The sequence below is a fragment of the Rhinolophus sinicus genome, linkage group LG01, assembly GCF_036562045.2.
Source record: "Rhinolophus sinicus isolate RSC01 linkage group LG01, ASM3656204v1, whole genome shotgun sequence".
Taxonomy (NCBI): Eukaryota; Metazoa; Chordata; class Mammalia; order Chiroptera; family Rhinolophidae; genus Rhinolophus; species Rhinolophus sinicus.
This window is the reverse complement of record NC_133751.1, coordinates 36,820,350-36,840,680: the sequence shown is the minus strand read 5'-3', so window position 1 is coordinate 36,840,680 and position 20,331 is coordinate 36,820,350. Positions and strand designations below refer to the sequence as shown.

Here is a 20,331-nt window from a genome sequence, read left to right as displayed (position 1 = left end):
TTGCCTACTTCCCTCTGGAGGGTCTGTATCCCATAAGCTGGGAATTACTGCTTTAAAGCTTAATTTATTATACTTTATACACCAGAAATTGACTTCAGAACAATCAGAACTCTGCTTAATCATCATCCACAGAACTCCTAGTTTTATCTCTTAGTTTCTATAAATAACAGTACTCTTCCATTTGCTGGTTCTATTTTGACCAGAACTCTTTATTATTGTCTTTTTTATTTGGTTCTACTTTTAACATCAGGGGTTCCATTCTTCTTCTTCTTTTTTTTTTTTTTAAATCTGCACATTTCCCTTTGAAATCAGAGCCACAGAAATCACTTCTGCCAGTTAGTATTCTAAAAAAACAAGTTTTTAAAGACATTTCCCACCTTTGAAAGTTTGAAAGCATGCTTCTTTCTGCAGAATAAAATCTAGCCTCTGCAGGAACGCAAGCACCCATGGTTTTGCTTAGGCTGCTTCCTTTGCCTAATAGATCTAGAACTCCTTCCCCGTGCACCTGGCAATCTGCCAATCATCCTTCAAGACTCAGCTCAAGTGCTCAGCATCTCCAGAACCTCCTAGTCCTTTGAATAAATCCACTATCCCTAACTGGTGTTCTCACATCGTACACCTACCGCACTACAACATAGTACCATTTTTTCAAGTTTCTGTTTTCTAGACTATGAGAGCTTCTAAGAACAGGATTTTATCTTATTTACTATGCTATTCCTACCGTGTTTCCCCAAAATAAGACCTAGCCAGACAATCAGCTCTAATGCGTCTTTTGGAGCAAAAATTAATATAAGACCTGGTTTTATTTTACTATAAGATCAGGTTGATGTGATGAGACGTGATGTGATATAATGTAATATAATACTGGGTCTTACATTAATTTTTGCTCCAGAAGACGCAGTAGAGCTGATTGTCTGGCTAGGTCTTATTTTCCAGGAAACACGGTAGCGTGTATAAAAATGTCATGGCATATAGCCAATGTTGGTGTTTATGTGGTTAAGACTAGGGCACATGTTTTCTGAAAAGCTTCCCCAGAACTTCAAAGCTCCTGGAACCACTATTTTATATATTACTTTTGTATTAGGTAGAGCAAGAAGAGATATATCTTGAAGTTCACAACAATTCAATGGCTAGTACATAACTAAGGTTTTTGTATTTGTTAAATGACTAACTCAAGCAGTCTTCATGGAAGGCTTCCACCACACAAATCTCCCATTACAAAAACAAATACAGACTATCTCCTTGAGTTAAGCATCAAGAAATGTTAAACATTTTACGCCCTTAACGCAGTATGTCTGACGATACAAGAGGCAGAAACCAGGAGGTGTTCTCCATTAACCATTCTGCTCTTTTTTCTGTGACAGTAACGGAAATCCTGCATTTGGCTCGGCAAATGAGCACCCAATATAAAACACACATTTCTAAGATTTTACTGCAGGTAGGCATGATCACGCGTCTAGGTCCTGGAATCCAAGCAGAAATGGAACTGCCAGCTTCCCGGAAAGTGTCCTTAAAGAGCAGGCTTGTCCTTCCGTCTCCTTCCCTCCTTTGGATGCAGATACAAGGTTGGCAGCCATGTACTAGTAAGACCCTCACACAGGAGGAAGCGCTTGGATCCCCCACGTAGCTGCCATATCGGTACTGCTTACCCTCAGCTTTCATCGAGGGGACAGAAACAAGCAGCTACTGTGTTTTAAGCCATGGTTATTTCAGGTTTTCTATACCACTCATACACAGCTGAACCTAATTCTGATTTTTTAAAAAATTATTTTATAAATCTAAATTCAGAGCAATTATTGATGTTTAAAGAGATTTTATATCTGCACGATTATTTTATCTAAATTACTTCTTTTCTTAGTGAAGGCATCAAATTCTTAAAAAAAACACTGGATTTCTACTTATAAGCTAGATACTCTTACCTCATTTCCATCCAGAAAAACTTGATCATCATGCGGCTCAAGCTTGAATTTTTTCTTAGTTTCCTTCTTTTTGGGAGTTCCTGGAGTTTCCTCCTATTAAAACACAAGTTGAATGGAAGGAAAAAATACTTACAAACAAGCAAAAAGCAATATGACATCATATAATAATAATTTTTAAAAATTCAGTATTTGAGACACAGAAATCAAAATTCTCAACCATGGTATTTGTAAGAGCCCTAAAATGGTTATCTTAAGTGGTTGTTGCATATTTCAAATGTGCTCATATGCCAGTATTGATCATGTGCACATAATGATTTTTGATTTTTAATCTTAATTGAAATCACCTTTTTGGATTCTTCCTTTTCACCATCTTTTTTTTTTTCTTTTTCCTTTTTTATCTTTTCATCCTTTAGATTTTCTTTCTTGCTTTTTTTATCTTCTTCTTTTCCACTTTCAGCTTTTCCTTTCTCTTTTTCTTTTTTTATGTCTTTATCATACTTCATTTTCATTACTTTTAGGGCCCGGTGAAAAAACTGCTTCTTTAAAAGCCTTAAGAAAAAAAGGTATGACATTATACTCCCTATCAATTATATAGATACAGACTAAAAAGCAAAAATATACCTGAATAAAATGAGCAAAGAAAGACATACACCGGTAATATACAAAAGAAATGACAATTAGTAAGCCCAGGGAAAAATGGTCAAATCCACTTCTAATCAAAAAAGCTGTATAGATAATTTGATTACATAAAAGTTGCCATTCTAAGTGTCATTTTTAACTACATAATTTAGATAAAGATTATAAGTTTAGAATTACCCTTATGAAACTTTTCTCTATGCTCATTAGGAATACTCAAGACTCTGCTTTATTTAATGTTAAGTCTCAAATTCAAGAGCAGACATAAGGGTTCAATAAATATAACAGTTTAAGAAATGTTAACAGATTAAAAATACACCCATGATTTGATTTATCCAAACAGTGTCTTCAGCTGTCTTTCTCCATGTTACTTTCTCTCTCAACGTTTGCACTATTTGGCCTGTCACTATAATGAAATACGTTTAGTTAAGTAATGAATAATTAAATATGCTAAGGTGAGATTTCTGGACTTTGAAAACAACTCGTATAGTATCAAACTGAAAATTGTACAATGTATTTGGCAAAACAACACTATGTAATCATTTCACTAATTTCTCTCAACACGTTGTTCTTCTCTCTCTTCAGCAGTTGTTTTACATGCCTACCTCAGGCCTTTTACACTGGCTGTTTCCTTCACGTGGAATGCTCTTCCCCCAAATAAGATGCCCATTTGGTTCACTCCCTCACTTCCTTCAAGTCTCTCCCTCAAATGGTACCTCCTCAACTAGGCCTACCCTATGTAAAATTATAAAACCATCCCCCATCCCTCCAGTTTCCTGTTATCCTATCGATAACATTTGTCTTCTAACTTGATGTGCACTTTATGTCTGCTTGCCCCTTTCACTAGACCGTAAACTACTTAAGAGTAAGATCCCTGCTTTATTCCTTTCTTCATCTGACGAGTTTAGAAGCTCAGCTAACTAAAAAATAAGTCAATCTTGGTGGCAGTTCCTTTGTAACCTTATAATCCGACCCATAAAACTGGGTTGCCCTGACGTTTTTCATCTAAAAGCCATCTTTTCAAATCTGATGTTCCAGTTTCAGAGTTCCTGATTTGTGACTTCAATCCTGCCTGGGTAAAAGTACAACGAAAATACAACTCACTGCCACCATCTGTGCCTGTTGATGGTGACTCCCTACCTTTCTACCCACACTCGTCCCTCTGCCAGCACACAGTACCACTTGTGAACTAGCTGCCTCCTTCCTGCCCAGTGACGACTTCCTTTTGGCCATTATGTTGTGCCTTCTGGAGCATCTGTTTTCTCACCTGCCTGGCTGGGCTTCTTTCCGCTGCCCAATTAGTCCACCCCAGGAATAGCTCCACGAGGCTAAGTCCTAGGTCTCCTCATCTGGCCTTCTGCTTGTTCAGAAGATCTACGCAGCATACAATTGGTGCAACTGTCTGAAATGCCCCCAAAGATTCTACCATTGATATCTGCTACACATATACATGTATATGTGAACACACAAAAAAATGAGTCCCCTTAGTAATTAACTACGTATGAGTAGAAAGTGAAATTTAAGAGTAGTGGTGGGTTATTTGAATATGAAGGGGGATTTAACATTTTAACTCTACTTCAGAATGTCTTACAAAAATTTATAAAGAACATATTCTCATTTTCTTTATTTACTTTTGCACTTATGTGATTTCCAGATTTTACAGATCTCCATATATTAAAAGTATACGTATACACATATAGCTACTTGAATATATATTCTCCAAGGGTAATGTGGTTATCTGTGAGGCAACATTATTAGTAATTTGGATTTTCTTCTGCATCATTTTAAGAGTGGAAAAAAATATTCTTAATAAATATTTAAAAAAATAAAATGTAGAACTTTAAGAGAAAAAGAACTGTCCCTGGGTGAGTATATGTATTAGGTTGGTGCAAAAGTAATTGTGGTTTTCGCAATTATTTTTAATCTTTTAAATTGCAACTACTTCTGCACCAACCTCATAGAAGGGCCCAGAACCAAAAGGAACATCAGCTTCTGTCACCCTTCCTACACAGCTGCCTCACCCCCAAGAAAGAAAAGTAGACTATTAACCAATCAAATTGGTGTTGAAAAGTTCACATTCAGGTAGACAAATGTAAATACCACCTCTACCACTTAACTAGCTGTGCAGTGTTGGGTAAACTACTTAATTTTAGTTTTTTCTAAAATGCAGTATCTCATAGCAGTTTCTACAACTAAATGAGAAGCACATAGATCAGTTATCATGGTACTTGACATATATGTACTCATTGTTAGCCATTACTGCTATAGCAATATTGAATTTCATTCAATAGTTGCGGAATACACATACACAAACATGCTTGGTTTCATAAATCATTAATTACAGCATCATTCCATTCAGTAATAAGTAACAGTAGTAATAAGTAGAATCACTGACTTATTCCTTAGATCTTTAGAGAATATCTATTTCAACTCTATGCCTCAAAAGGCGAGATGACATTTACTATTGTAGTTATATCAGTGCCTCCATTAATTTAGCTTGAAATCACCATATATTATGAATCACTTACACAAAGCTCTCTGACACCTTCATGGAACTTCTCATACTTCCCTATGTTAGTATGTTCTGTATGCCCTTTGCCAGGACCAAACGTCCTTTCTCCTACTGTTTGCTGGGTAATCACCTACTTATGTTTCAAAATTTGATTAAAACGTTTTCCCTGTGAAGCCATTCTTGAAGTCTCCTCATCTCTGTCTTCCTTACAGAACACACTGTATTGTAATTAGTCATGAATCTTCTTTAACAGATTAGAATAGGCTTTTTGGGGGCAGGAACCAAGTCATAGCTATCTTTGTATTACTGGGGCCTGGCATATAAAATAGTTATTTGATAAATATTTGTTGAATAAACAAAATGGATTAAAAGCAGCAAGTTATTAAACTGCTTTCCTCACCTCTTAATTTTTATTTTTCAGGTTTAACAAACATGTATTGACGCCAGACATGTGTTCAGGACTTTCTCTTTGCTGACAACAGTGAGGTTTTATTAAATGCCCACGTTGTGCTGGGGAGTTACAATAAAGTATAAAACAGTCCTACAACTGCCTTCAGCTTTAGCTGCCAAGAAATTAAAAACTAACACATATGCCACAATTCTAAAATAGTTAAGGACTAAACTGTATGATACTAGCTTTGTAAATTCTGTAGAATCTTGCCTACGAAGATTAATGGGGGCTTGAGGACCTAGGGAGTACTACATGGTGGACAGGGAATGTGAGGGGTATTGATATTGAAAGGCAGCAGGACAGAGGGAGAACCACTTGGGGAAAGTGGCAGGTTATGATCAAATAAAGCAAGAATGAGTGTGGTATGTAAACAAGAATGAGAAGAACGTTACTAGATTGGGAGGTTGGAGAGAAAGTCATATGGAGTCAGGATGGGGCTAGACTAAAGGTTGAAGAGTTCATACTTGAAATAGGCCAGAGAGCATATTAGAAAAGATTGTTTCGTGTATTATCCTACACTGTCCTGTTTTGTTTTTCCTCAGACTCCCTTAAGCCCACTTAGTAGCTTCAGCAAATGAGACTGCACAAGTGCCCCTTTGTGCTTTTGTCTGTAGTCAAGCAGGAACCCACGAGGGCTGGCCATCATGAGGCGTCCATGGGTGTATTAGAAGTGGCTTCGAAGAATTTAGGTAGTTATGCTTTATTTTAGTGCAGAAAGGACACAAACAACCTGACACGCATGGGAATAACATATACAATGAAAAGGGAGTGTATCTCTAGGACAGTCTCTGTACTCAGGTCTTTTGGGCTTTTCCTGTAACAAGGAGTCGAGGCTCCTAAAAGATCAAGAGATGTGGATTAATACTGGCTGCTCTCCCAGGAGGGTTGGGCTCACCAACCTAGTATTCAAATAATACTGGTTTCTCTGCTACCCAATGAGCATTCCTATGAAATACTTTGTCAGGTGAAGTGGTATAAAGCAAAGAGTACCCCTCGCTTTTCAAAAATTCGCTTTACTGCACTTTGCTTTCCTGTTTTCGCTACACTAAAGAAATGTGAAGAGGATTTTCGCTTTTACAAAAAAAGCTGTTACTGTAGGTCTTTCACAAACTTTTAAGTGAATCCTTCACCTTAATTTCTGCTTTATTAAATGCATTATCATTTTGTTGGAGGAGATAGGGTAGCACACAGTGGTTAAGAGAATGGACTATGGAGCCAGACTGTTGAATTTGGAATTCCAGTTCTGACACTTATTAGCTATGTGACCTTGGTTAACTTACCTAACTTGCCTTTTTTTGCATTTATTGCATCTCTTAATTTTTACAACATATGTAAAAAATAAATCTATTTTGAGGCAAGACAGGGAAATTTGCACTTTAATACTGACTGCTCTCCTCAGAGGGTTGGGCACTTTAAGAGTTCTAAATACACAAATGGCTGTAAAGGAACATACCAGCTACACCACTGTTAGCTCTGCCCCAACAACGAAATTTTCATTGTTTCTGAAAAGTCCATTTGTGACTCTAGTTTTTGGCAACTACAAATATTAAGAATATTAAATAATTCTTTAACTTTATAGCTTTAGAAGCAAGGTTGTGAAATAGTGATTTTTAAGAGAAGTCTCATGTGACCGATACTTTAAATGCCATTAGACAATGTATTAGTAAATTGCTATGTGTACCTCCCTACCAAACATATAAAATAATCTAAAATGTCAAATTTGAACTTATTATTAACTTCAGTGTCACAAAAACAAAAATTGGTGTATCAATATCTTAATAAATATGCTTAATTATTTAAACCAAGAAAAAAAAATGGAAGGAAAAACCAGCATATTTATTTCCAAGAGGAAAGTGATGTTTATACACCACTCACCATCAAAAATTTTTTCCCAAAGGAGAAGTACCTATCATGAAAAACATGGATATGCTACTGAACTGTATGTACTTCATCTTGGAGTCAAGAAAAGGCAGATGTTGCAGCTGCCTTGATTTTACAGCCACAAAACAGAGAATGGTACCAGCTAAAAGCTCAGTGTGTAGGCACTAAAAAAACAAACAAAAAAACCCAGGAACAACATATCTATTAGGAATCCCTGACAAGGTTTGGAAAAGGCTCCCCAACTGTTTATTCTAAAAATGAAAGACTTTTTTTACTGTAGGCACTGGTGTGTGATTTTTATTGCTGACCCTCCAGTTGAGTCAGCCTGGCAAATGCACAAAAGTAATAGAACACAAAAATTATAAAAATACAATAGCCTAATACCAAATAAACGTATTCCCAGAGGTACTGAAGAAGGCCAGTCGGCATGTAAAAGCTCTGTTGGAGCTATGTTGTAATAACACTACATTTAATAATGAAAATGAGTAAAGAGCTTCAGGACTATGGAGAATATTATTACATTACTGTTCAGTTATCCTTCACTAAGAAACAAACACTACCTGTTGCAGTAGTCCACCACGGACTCCCTTGTGGTAAATAAAGCTTCCTCTCCTTTCTTGGCCTTTGCCCACTTTGAATCCAAAAGGCAATCCACTGCTTTTGAAGCTAAAGAAGAAATTTATTATTTTAAATTTAGTATACGTGGAAATTTATGTCTACGTAAATAATATTTTATAAGGCAAATTTCAACATTCTGGCATCAGAAAATAAACCCAAGTTCAACAGAAAATTTAAGTCGGACATGATCATGATAAACGGTTCCTCAGAACCTCAATTTGTGAAGCATATCGATAAGCATCTTTCTGAAGTAATCCTGGGAAATAAATGACATTCAAAAATATTAACTAAAGCAAGATAAATTAATGGGGAATTGTTCTAAAGAAAAATTCAAAATAAATGTAAACATCACTCTTATCAAATAATCACAATAAATTGTTGGATAAATAAACCAAACATCTTCCTCTCCCACAGTAACAGAAATTCTGTCATCATCCTTTACTGTAACCCACTGAGGAATAAGCTCTGTGAACAATCTATTACTGTCACTAGAAGAAACTAATTATATTAGTTCTGAAGTGAACAGCATGTCAAGTTTTCTAAACTTTTAATGACTATCAAAATCATTAATCTAACACTAAAGAAAGATAAAAGAATTTTTCTCTATAATGGCAATTCAATCTTAATGGGTCAGACAGGCAAATTCAACCACTATTTATAAATTATGGGGCTATGTTATAGATGACATTAGCTTATAATGAGGGTGTTTGGATTATGTGACAATCCAAAGCTCCTGAGTTAATTCCAACAGACTTGTTTCATACTGAATTCTACTCGTTTTTCAAAAAGAATATCTTTAAATACATATTCTAGCTGAATAAAAGGTAGTATTAATACTGAAAATAAACCCTATTTTAAAAATTTCCAACAAATGTTATTATAAAGCACTTTCTTTTATCTTTGTATTATTGATAGTTTCAGTCATAAAAGAACACAATAGAGTAATTGCCATATGCCCATCACCCAGCTTCACCAATCACACTTGAAAGCACTTTTAACACATCTACATATACCAAATTTAGGCATCTTCATAAGATATATACACCAATATTTTACTGATGTAATCCTACCAATAAAATAATCAACCCGGTGACCCATCATATTGGTGGACTTTGTTGGACAGTTGAATCGAAGATACTTGGCTACAGCCTTCTCTTCTTTAGATGGCTCACCAACTTCCTGCAAAGTAAGAATATTAATGTAATGTAATCATTTACTTGAGAAATTCATGCACTGAAGAATAATTTACAGATCTGTTCCGTAAATCTTTTTAAGTGGAGTATAGGCCTTTCTTTCAAGCTTTCTCTGGAGTAGACCTGGTAATGTACACAAAAGCCAGGGTGGAGATGTTTTAAATTACATGTTTTTCAAATACAAGTTGATAGAGCCAAACCCTGTGTACCTCTTGGCCTCATCTGCAAGGCATTTATTTTGAGCTGTTTTTCCAGTATGGTAGCTACACTGTACTAGTTCACCTTCACTCATGCCTGGTCTCTTTTTCTAAGCCACAAAACAATAATTTAAAAGATTAGCGGTTGCTAATAGTGAGGGCCCAAATGTCAAAGTAAGTAGAAACAGGTGACATAAATAAATGTTAAATAACAAACAGCCAAAGCTGTGTACCCTGAACAATGGACAACAGATCGTCGGAGTTCTCATATTAACCAAAGAGAGCTGTCCCCTAAATGTAGGAGCCCGGAGCTATCTGAGATCTGAGACACTGAAGATCTGTAGTCCCTTCCCTTCCCCTTGTGGTTGTAAACTCTAGATCCTGTCTGGGACTCCTTTCTCACCTTGTCTTTCTTTTCTTCACTTGTAGGGGTAAAGCAAAAATAAACAATCAATAGACAGGTAAATTACAATCTTATTTGAAGAACTGTTTATGGAAGTGCACAAAGAGTTTGGGAAAGTCTGCTTTAATCCTTCCTTCTTTCTTCCATTTCTTTCTCCAAATTTCCTATCGATTATTTTCTTCATTGTTTATCCTTCCCCATACTCCTTTTATTCCTTACATTATGAACTACTTCTTTAATTTGACAATTCCTCCTGTGTACCTATTCTCCCCAAATATATACTGAAGAAAACAAAGGCAGTCTACTTTAGATGTATCTTATATATAATATCTACTTTTAGAAGTTGTCTTATTGCTGTAAGTTACTGAAACAAAAGTACTATCTTTAATTACATGTTTAAGCATGATATATAGAGCACTCAAGTAATATTTCCAGAAATATATGATCTAAATGTGACTGATTTCAGGAAGGTCTGCTTCTTAAATGAATAAAGAGCCAAATAATAGTAAAGAATTATCTGCCAAGAATATAGGATACTGAGAACAATTAACCCTAAAGACAGTTATATTTCAGGCAAGACATTCTAACATGAAATAGGAAAAAAATAAACTACCTAAATCATCTTTTTCCCCCACAAATTTCAGATAAGACTGAATTTAGCTATGTTTGATGAAAATAAGAAACAATTAACAAACCAAGGTTTCAGCTTTAATTTTATTCTGAAAAGGAGTAATTTGTTAGATGAAGTAAAAGCCTGTGCTTTGGTTGTTGAGTCACCTGGCAGCTACTTCTCATATTTTTTCCCTTGCATTTCCCAACTCCTCTACTTCCAGTACCTGACAGTGTACGAGGTCTGACAATTAAGTTCGCGAACTCATCCTAGAAAAAGTGCTACATACCTCATTGCTGAATATCACTACGATCAACTTCGAAGTGCTCTCCTTGGAAAGCTAAGCACTGACACCAGCACCTAGTCCACCCTGCAAAGCAATTTTGGAACTCTTTTTCTGGAATGGCCATCAGAGCTGTCGTCGTAGTACCCTTGATGTCCTGTCATCAAAATGTCTTCCTTTCAATATTTCCTTTATCGTCAGGTAAAGAAAGAAGTCATTGGAGGCCAGATCAGATGAGTAGGGAGTGTGTTCTAATACAGTTATTTGTTTACTGGCTAAAAACTCCCTCACAGACAGTGCCATGTGAGCTGGTGCATTGTCGTGATGCAAGAGCCATGAATTGTTGGCGAAAAGTTCAGATTGTTTTCATCTAAATTTTTCACGCAGCCTTTTCAGCACTTCCAAACAGTAAATCTGATTAACTGTCCAGTTGGTACAAATTTATAATGAATAATCCCTCTGATATGAAAAAAGGTTAGCAACATCATTTTGACTCTTTATTTGGACTGACGGAACTTTTTTGGTCATGGAGAATTGGCTGACTTTCATTGTGCACTTTGACCCCTTGTTTCAGGGTCATATTGGTACATCCGTTTCCTCACCAGTGGTAACATGGCCCAAAACATCGTCTTGCCTCTCCAAAAGGTCTTGGCAAACTTCCACTCTCCTTTGCTTTTGTTCATCAGTGAGCGACTTCGGGACCATTTTGCACAAGTCAAGATTTTCCGTTAAGATTTTCCTGTTTCTCTATCGATGTTTACTTGGTCTGCTATGCTTCTCACACTCAGTCGATGATTTTGACACGCAATTCAACAAATTTTTGCAATGTTTTCATCAGTTCTGCTCGTCACTGGCCTCCCTGACCTCTCTTCATCAGTGACGCATTCTCTACCCTCAGAAAAACATTTAATCCATTTGTACACTGCCATTTTCTTCATAGCATTATCCCCATAAACTTGGACTAACATGTCCCTGATTTTACTTCCACTCTTGCCAAGTTTAACAACAAAATTTAATGTTTGTTCGTTGCTCTAATTCAAGCTCAGACATTCTCACGACAGGACACAGAAACACACAACAACAATAATGAATGCCACTCAGCAAGACACCGCCACACGTCAACAGGAACACAGCTGTGAGACACTGATATACCAAGGTTATGAAACCTTACCGAGCTGTTTGTACAGTGCTGCCATGTAAGTTTGCAAACTTAAGTATCAGATCTCGTATAACATCTGTGGGGGCTACAGTTAATACCAAAAATGTGTAAAGCATGATACCTATACATTGTTACAACTATCCAAAACAGCAATTGTTATTTTTCAAAATGAGTGGTAGAAAAACTATTTTAGGAGTACACAAAGGAGCAGGATTATTAATGTAAGTGAGAACAACTATGAAAGAACTCTTGGAAGAGGGGGCTGGATTTTAAAAGATGAACAAGTTTGGGGTAAGTTCAACGGATAGCATGACCACTAGGGCTGAGAATGAGCATAAAATTTGGCTCTAGTAGAGACAAGTTAGGCAGCATTGTGAAGTTAAGTATATATAAGTAGAATAGGGCTAAAGAGTCTTCAAGGCAGTCTGAGAAATTTCAGCTTTGCCCTGTAAGTAGCAGAACGACCATTAGCAGTTGTTGATTAGGAAATAAGTAGAAAAAATGACTTAGATACATTATTTTGGTGTCTGTGTGTAGAATGAATTGGAAAAAAATGCACAAGGTGGGGGAACTAGTTAATATTCAAGTAAGACGAGATGTGATACTGGGAATGGGAAGGATTGTGGATATTTGAAACATTTCAAATGTAGAAAAGATAGGACTCAATGATAAAGGATGAATTAAATGGCTGAGTAAAAGTTGTCAGATCTCTAATTTGATCAACTGAAAGGATAGCTTTTCAATAACAGAAATTTTGGAGGAAAGTGATTCTGGGGAAAAAACAATCATATCCACTTTAGTCATGACAAGTCTACACTCATGCTAACACTCAATTAAACCATTTACTGAACACAGGCATAAATGCATTAATCTACTGATTGTTGAAAGAGGCATCACATGTAAAGTCTGGTTATTAGGCTACACGAGAAACTGAAAAATCCATTCTATTATTATACAATAGGGAATCTGCTACCATGTTTCCCGGAAAATAAGACTTAGCTGGACAATCAGCTCTAATGCGTCTTTTGGAGCAAAAATTAATATAAGACCCAGTATTATATTACATTATATTATATTACATTATATTACAAAGACCCAGTCTTATTTTATTATAAATTATTTTACATATATATAACATAAAATTGTATATATAAAATCTTATTTTATTATAAATTATTTTATTATTTTCTTATAATAAAATAAGACCGGGTCTTATATTAATTTTTGCTCCAAAAGACGCATTAGAGCTGATGGTCTGGTTAGGTCTTATTTTTGGGGAAACACAATACGTAAACCCACATTTTTAAACCAATTTTAACAATTAACTTCAAGTTCACCAAACTCATTTCCACATTGCAAAATAGACACAAGCGGCGTTGATCCTTGAACAATGCGGGGTTACGGGCACTGATTCCCTGTACAGTCGAAAATCTGTGCGTAACTTTTGGTTTCCCCCAAAACTTAACTACAGTTGTTCCTCAGTATCCATAGGGGATTGCTTCCAGGACCCCCTAACAGATACTAAAATACTAAGATGCTCAAGTCCCTTGTATAAAATGGTATAGATCAATGCATGTGGTCAAAACCACGGATCCATTGGTTGAATCCACAGATGCAAAACATGGGGATACCACAGGCAAACTGTATGTTTATTGAAAATAAGTTGTGGGGCTGGCCCGGTGGCTCAGGTAGTTGGAGCACCACGCTACCTAACACCAAGGTCGCCGGTTGGATTCTCACATGGTCCAGTGAGCTGCGCCCTCTACAGCTATAATTGTGAACAATAGCTCTCCCTAGAGCTGGGCTGCCGTGAGCAGCAGAGGTTAGCGTGAGCTGCCATGGGCTGCTGAGTGTTGCCATGGGCTACCTTGTGCTGCAATGCATGAGTGGCTGGCAGCCTACTGTGAGTGGCCCACCAATGACTGGTGACCGACTGCCTCAGCTAGGGGGAGTGTAAGACTCATAATACCAGCATGGGTCAGGGAGCTGTGTCCTACACAACTAGATGGAGAAGCAATGGCTTGAACCAGAGTGGGGGGTGGAGGCGGAAGAAAAGGGGGGGAAAAAGAAAGAAAATAATTTGTGTATAAATGGACCCGCACAGTTCAATCCCGTGTTGTTCAAGAGTCAACTGCAATTCTATTTCCATTCCTCTCCCCTCCATGGTAAAAGAACTACTAAGTAACAATGAACAGAAGAGACCCAGAAAACATGGACAAAACTTGGGTAATCTCTTCCAACTAGATACAGAGTTACTTATTTAATGATACTTTTTAAAAGTATCAGTATCTTCCCTTGGAATTGTGACTAGAAAAGCAGTGGATTCTATCAAGATATTGGTATAACAGAACTGATACCTTCCTTGCTCCTTGAAGTTCAAATACTTAAAAAAGTTTTTATTTTCCTTTGTGGAATATTATGAAATAAATGTTCATTGCATCACATATAAGTTACACATATTGTAGGCTGTCTTTAATAAAATGTATAGCATTTGTGCCATCTGCTGGGGCTTTAAAGCCAGAAAGTTTGCTATATAAGACTACCAAGAGAACATGACCATGGGAAGCTGGTTATATAGAAGATCCTGCCCCAGTCTTCACTCTCACCACTCCCCTGATGCAGCCTGAAGAGCATAAAAGTCTTACTCTCTTCCTGTTTATACATTAGACTATAGCACCTCCCCTCTTTTCTTCCTTTTGATGTGAACAAATCTTCAGAATATTTTCGTAACTTTTCTAAAAACCTTCTAACAAAAAGTGAAGGCCTTTTGGGAATAGCATGACCCACTAATAAAAGAGAAACCAGCTCATCAATCCTCAAATGAAGAAAACTTTAAATAGCTCGATAAATGAGCTCAAATGTCTTAGAATGAGAAAGCAAAGAACCAATGTTCTGAGGCTGACTGCCATCTTTGCACCCAAATACCAAGATGCTGGCTGCCGCAACTCACAATCCAAAATTATATACATTGAAAGTTTGGCTAGAACCCTCTTTTTAAATTATTTAACAAATACTATTTGTACTTTAGAATACAGCAACACTCAAATACTAAATGAAATAGGAATTAACCATTTCTAACTACGTATTATTTTAGCCAGTACTTTTTGAGAAAAGATTGGATCAAGTCAGTAAGCCATAGGCTTCATGCAATCTTACAAAATTTTTTATTTATAAGGACTTTTTAAATTGCTATATTCAATAGAAATATGCTTAGATGATTTGTCAAGTAAATTGAGCAATAAAAAAGGTTAGTTCACAAACTGAATTTGTATCTTCATATAAACAGTATAAAACATTTGTGAAAATGCAAATAGGTTAACAGAATAACATCTGAAAAATGGAGCAGACCTCACATAAATCATTTGCTTAAAGTCACAAACACATCACTATTAAAGTTCTACAAATCTGTCTTAACTATGGCAGTGCCCTTCTGCAATGCGTCCTTCCTTCACTATTGTAAGCCCTCCATTAAACCTCTGGGTGGAGTTTTCACTTAGGACTGGCTTCCTAGGTTCCTTTTCTTTTCTTCAGAGGGTCCCAGAGAGTCAGATTGTACATTGCTAAACCTTCTCTTTTGTTCCCCTTTCTGAAATTAAGCATATAGACCCATGCATAATGTCAGGATTTAACTGCCAGGAGGACAGAGATGGGTGCAAAACAAAATTAACTGAGATGCAGGTTATAAAAGTTCTAAAAATTAGTAAGCCATTTAATGTCCCAAAACTCAACCATACTTTACATAAGCAGAATACTAAATAGATGATTCTCTATTTAGCAGGGATAAGTCATGTTAAGTCTTTATGTCATATCATTTATTATAAAGATTTCATGATTAAAGGATTTCAGAAGAATTTATTTTTATTTTATCAATGGTGAGGTGGACAGAACATTCAACATGGAATTAAAAGACTTGATCTAAATCTGGTTTTACTACCTTGATGAGTGATCCTGGGTCGTCATATACTAACTTCACTCAATCTGTTTATCTGTAAAATGAGGGTGATGGTTTCAAGCAGTAAGTTTTATACCTAGTAATACTTTTCGATCAAGGCCCTAAACGTAGCTTAAAGGACTATGGAGTGTCGGGATGATGGTAGTGGGGTACTGAAGTGATAGGGCTTTGGGGCTCACCACTCTGTTTATAGAAGAACTGCATTTGTGCAAAAGGATTCCAAACAAACCCTACTATTTGAAAATCCTTTTCCACTCTAAAATGTCATGATACTAGGATTCTAAATCAACCTTTCTAGTAAGCAGCACTTTGTTAACCTATAAGCACTTACTATATGTTCTTAAAAACTTACCTAATTGCATTTTTTAAATAACTTAAAATTATTTGTTTTCAAATGTTTCCTTAGATTGAGATCACTCTCATTTCAGAATCTCAATCATTAAAAGTTCCCAACATAACGTGAGTGCTCACTAGCTCACTTCTGGTCTTCAGTGACCTGTAAAGTGAGTCCAAGAAGGAAATGTGACAAAACAGTCTTCTTGCTTCCAACTTTGATGGGATATCACAATTCCTGAAAGTATGCTACCCTAGATAAAGTAAATGAATTAGCCACCTTTTAAAAACCCTGAACTTGTCTGTATCAATCATTTTCCCCAATGTACATATTACATTTCAAGGTCACCAAATCTACTAAACATAAAAATCTTTTCTGAACAGGAAACATCAAATAACAAACAACAGGAAACTCAGTTAATATTACAGAACTTTTGCCCAAAAGTCTTACAATAGAATCTTTTTTGTAACTTAAACTGGACTTTGTCACTATATTTGATCTTTTTGTCTAAAGTGATGCCAATAGTACAGAGTTTCTGAGTCTCTGGTGGGGGATAGGGGGAACCAAGAAAATGTATAAGATATTGTGTATTTTTAATAATTTGTTAAGACTGCATAGTAGTACTCCAAGTAGCACTCCCAGGATCTTTACAATATTTTAGCACAGCTATGTAGAAAACTTCGAGGATGGGAAAATAAACGTCAGTTTGATTTAGCAGTATGCAAGCTGATTTGTAACAATCAGATCCTCAAATACTTATCTGATCTTTAAATAAACATTAGTAAGTAAATAGCTATACTTTATGGAACTCACAATCTAACGGTTTACTGAATGGATAGGTGTTAATCTTTCTTTGGCGTGTCAGATTGCTTAACAAAAACCAAAACAAACCATCCTAAATCCTTCATCCTTGGGGAAGGGGGAAAAGGAAGGAGTTACATTCTTTTAATGTATTTTTTCACAACCACCCTACAACCCATGAGGTTCCTTTTTTTTTTTTTAAGGTAAATATTCCTTTTTACAGATTTGCAAATTGAGGTAAAAAGTTAGGTAACTTGCCCAAAGTTACACAGCTAACAATCAGTGACACTAGGGTACAAACAGGTAGTCTGGCTCAAGCTTTAGCTCCCAACCACTACGATTATAAAGCTTCTTAGTCTACTTTCCTATTTAATATAAAATCACAGTTGAAATAAAATAGCTATTTAAAAAGTGAATTAGGATCACCTTCACAACAATATTAAACAACTGCTGAAATTGTAAAAACAGTGTTTGTTAAATAGCATAAAATGTAATGTGTAAATATGAGAACAGTAAGTACAAATTTGACAAATTCAATACAAATTCTAATAAAAGTCTTATATATTCATACTTAAACAATAACACTAAATTTTGAAAGGCTAGGAATAGTATAATTAGAAATTTCTTCCATAATAACCTTAAGCCTTGGTTTTATGACCTGTCTGAATTCAGGGGAATTTGTCTCTTTATGATCCCCTTCCTACCCTCTTTGGAACTACTTTTTTATTTCTGCCCAATTCCAAAATTCCAAATTTATTGATCAGTAGCATCTTTTCTTCTAGCACTCCAAAGTTTTCAGAATTTTAACTCCAGTCACGTATGTTGTAAGCCAATTAACAGTTTTGTTTTTGTTTTAAATGGAGGAATAAAACATTAGACAGAAAAAGTGATTCTGAACAAAGAAATAGTAAGGAACAGAGATACAATAATGAGTGTAACAATTTGTGATTAGTGTATTAACAATTTACAACATGCTATCAATTTATGATGATATATCAAGGTTTCTAGGCACATGAGCTGATGAGGCAACGGACATCCTGACTCTACGATGTGCCACATATGTAATCCTCTGGGTAAAGAGCAAGAACAACAGGGGAGGAATCGCAGGGATGAAATGCACAGATGACATGCATATGGAATGAAGGAGGGATGTTATGTAGGTTATGAGGATGACACACTCTGCAAGGTTTCTGGGCGCGACCAGCTCGTTACAGTATCAGCGCGGATGTGTTTATTTACACTGTGTCGCCCAAAAGAAAGCCGGAGAGCTGCAATTGGACGATTAACCTAATAACACTGAGGAGAAAAGATGGTAAACGCAACTGAACATCTGGCTGGGCAGGCAGATCGCCGCCCGGGCCCCGGGGACAGCTGACCAAACACACATCACTCCCCCTTCCACCGTCCTTCTGTTTGCGCACAAAGAACTGGCGGCTTTAGGTCAGCCTCCTCCTTCTACCCTAATTACCGTGGCCTTAATTTCGAGAGCTCTAAGGCGAGCGGACGGGGTCGGGAAGGGAGGCGGGGAGACCGGGGAGGGTCGCTGTCGGAGCCGGGAGGAGGCTGACCGCCCAGCGCAGGCCGGGGCCGGCGCGGCCACAGGAACCCCGGGCCGCCGATCCCAGCGCGGCGCCTCCTGCTTTCTGCCGCTGTCCCAGCGCCTCGGCCACAGGCTCCGCCGCCGCCACCACTACCCTCCCTCAGGCCCCTCACGACGACGCAGCCGGCAGCCGGCGGCCTCGCGGCGGAAGCCCCCCCCACCTCGCCGTCGGTTTCGCGCGCCTTTTCAGGGGGCTTTCCCCGCTCCCTCCACTTCCGAGCGCCCCGAAGCCCCTACCCCCGGACTCGACTTGGCTACCTGAATCCGCTTCTTGTGTCGCCTGCGTTCCGCCATGTTGGCCGCTCCGCCCGGTTCTCTCTGACGTGGAGCGAGGAGAGGGCGCTGGAAACCTCGCGAGAGCGTCCCGCAGGTCCCGTTATGTAACCCGCCGGCCGGCGCCCTGCGAGGGTGGAAAGGCGGGCGCGAGGCCGGACCCCGGGCAGGCCCGGCGGGACTCGGCGGCGCCCTCTCTCCCCGCCCCTCCGCTCCCTTTGTTGCGGGAACGGGAAATCGCTGGGACCGGCAGGAAGTTGAGAGGTGAACCAGGGAACAGGAGGGTTGGAAAGAGTCTTGGCTGTCAAACGTGACTGAGCATCTGCATCACCTGGGAAGCTACTCAAATACAGATTCCCGGGCGCCACCCCCTCAGAGTCACTACCCTGGGAGTGGAGCCTGTCACAGAGCGACTCGCTGAGAGCTCCGGGAGGCTAGACGTCTCTGACTGTGGCACTTCCTATCTTCCCAATGAGCCCTGCCCCACACATGACCCACCTGCAAATTCTATAAACCGCATTTTAAAGGGGAAAACCCAGGGAACTGCAGGGATGGGAACTGATTTATCCAATGCTCCACAGCTGGTAGATGGCCGAGCCCAGCTTTAAGTCAATTATCTTTTTCCACACAATATACAGGGTGGTAGGGCTCGTCTAAAACAAGCTTTGGATTCTCCATTCCATGCTCCAAGTTACTTCTTAAAACTCACCTTTCGAAACCAGGAGTCGTAACGACTCGAGGGAAGTACAACCAACTAGTGAGACAAATAGGAGAGAGTCTAAGAAATTGGGAATGAAGAAGACTGCAGCATACTTCACGTATGGTGAATTACTGTTAAAACTATTGTTATTTTAGAGCCACCTAGACCAAAGAGAATGGGCTTAAATTGCTAGTAAGTGTTTAGATAGAAATTCATGGAGATTTTAAAGCATTTTCAATTGTAGAAAACTGGGGAAATACAGAAAAGTAAGATGAAGAAAATAAAAACTCCTAATTCTACTGCCCAGACCTGTTATTATGTTAGTTTATTTTCCTCTAGTATTTATTCCTACTTTGTGTGTATTTGTATTTACATATTTTCCCCTTCCCTCCAGTTTGAGATCATACTGTATGTGTAATTGGTAACCTTTTTTTCACTTAATGTTGTTACAAGCATTTATTATATTATTAAAAAATTCTTCATGTTTCCCATATTATATATGATCCTAATAAAAACTGAATGTGTAATTAAGGCAAATCATGGTATCTTGATGCCTTATCTTTTATAAAGTAAGATAGCTAAAGTTCTTGATTGGACTATGCAATTCTGTACTCAGGGAACAGGATTAGCAAACTGTTTAGCTCCTTTCCCCTCTATTACCTACAATTAGAGTGTGTGGGGTCAAGGAGGGGGTGAGACAAAAGTTATGATTCTTACCAATTAACTCAAAATATACCATAGAATATGAAATGTCTATTTCCTTCAGTCCCTCTCCCCATCCAAAATGATGGATCTGTTTTCTACTGTTG

At 37.7% G+C, this 20,331-nt stretch overlaps 1 protein-coding gene across 2 annotated transcripts in view; it reads right to left on the bottom strand.

Moving 5' to 3' along the window:
• The window catches only part of SEC62 (SEC62 homolog, preprotein translocation factor), a 30,286-nt gene extending 11,119 nt beyond the window's left edge, over positions 1 to 19,167 (bottom strand). For both annotated transcript variants that reach the window (XM_019735475.2, XM_019735467.2), the window contains exons 1-5: positions 18,808 to 19,167; positions 9,088 to 9,196; positions 7,960 to 8,065; positions 2,264 to 2,468; positions 1,920 to 2,012 (exon numbers count right to left, since the gene is read on the bottom strand). In XM_019735475.2, coding sequence (XP_019591034.1) covers positions 1,920 to 2,012; positions 2,264 to 2,468; positions 7,960 to 8,065; positions 9,088 to 9,196; positions 18,808 to 18,843 — 549 coding nt within the window. In that variant the 5' untranslated portion in view covers positions 18,844 to 19,167. The remainder of the gene's footprint in view (positions 1 to 1,919; positions 2,013 to 2,263; positions 2,469 to 7,959; positions 8,066 to 9,087; positions 9,197 to 18,807) is intronic.
• Positions 19,168 to 20,331: the final 1,164 nt, after the last annotated feature.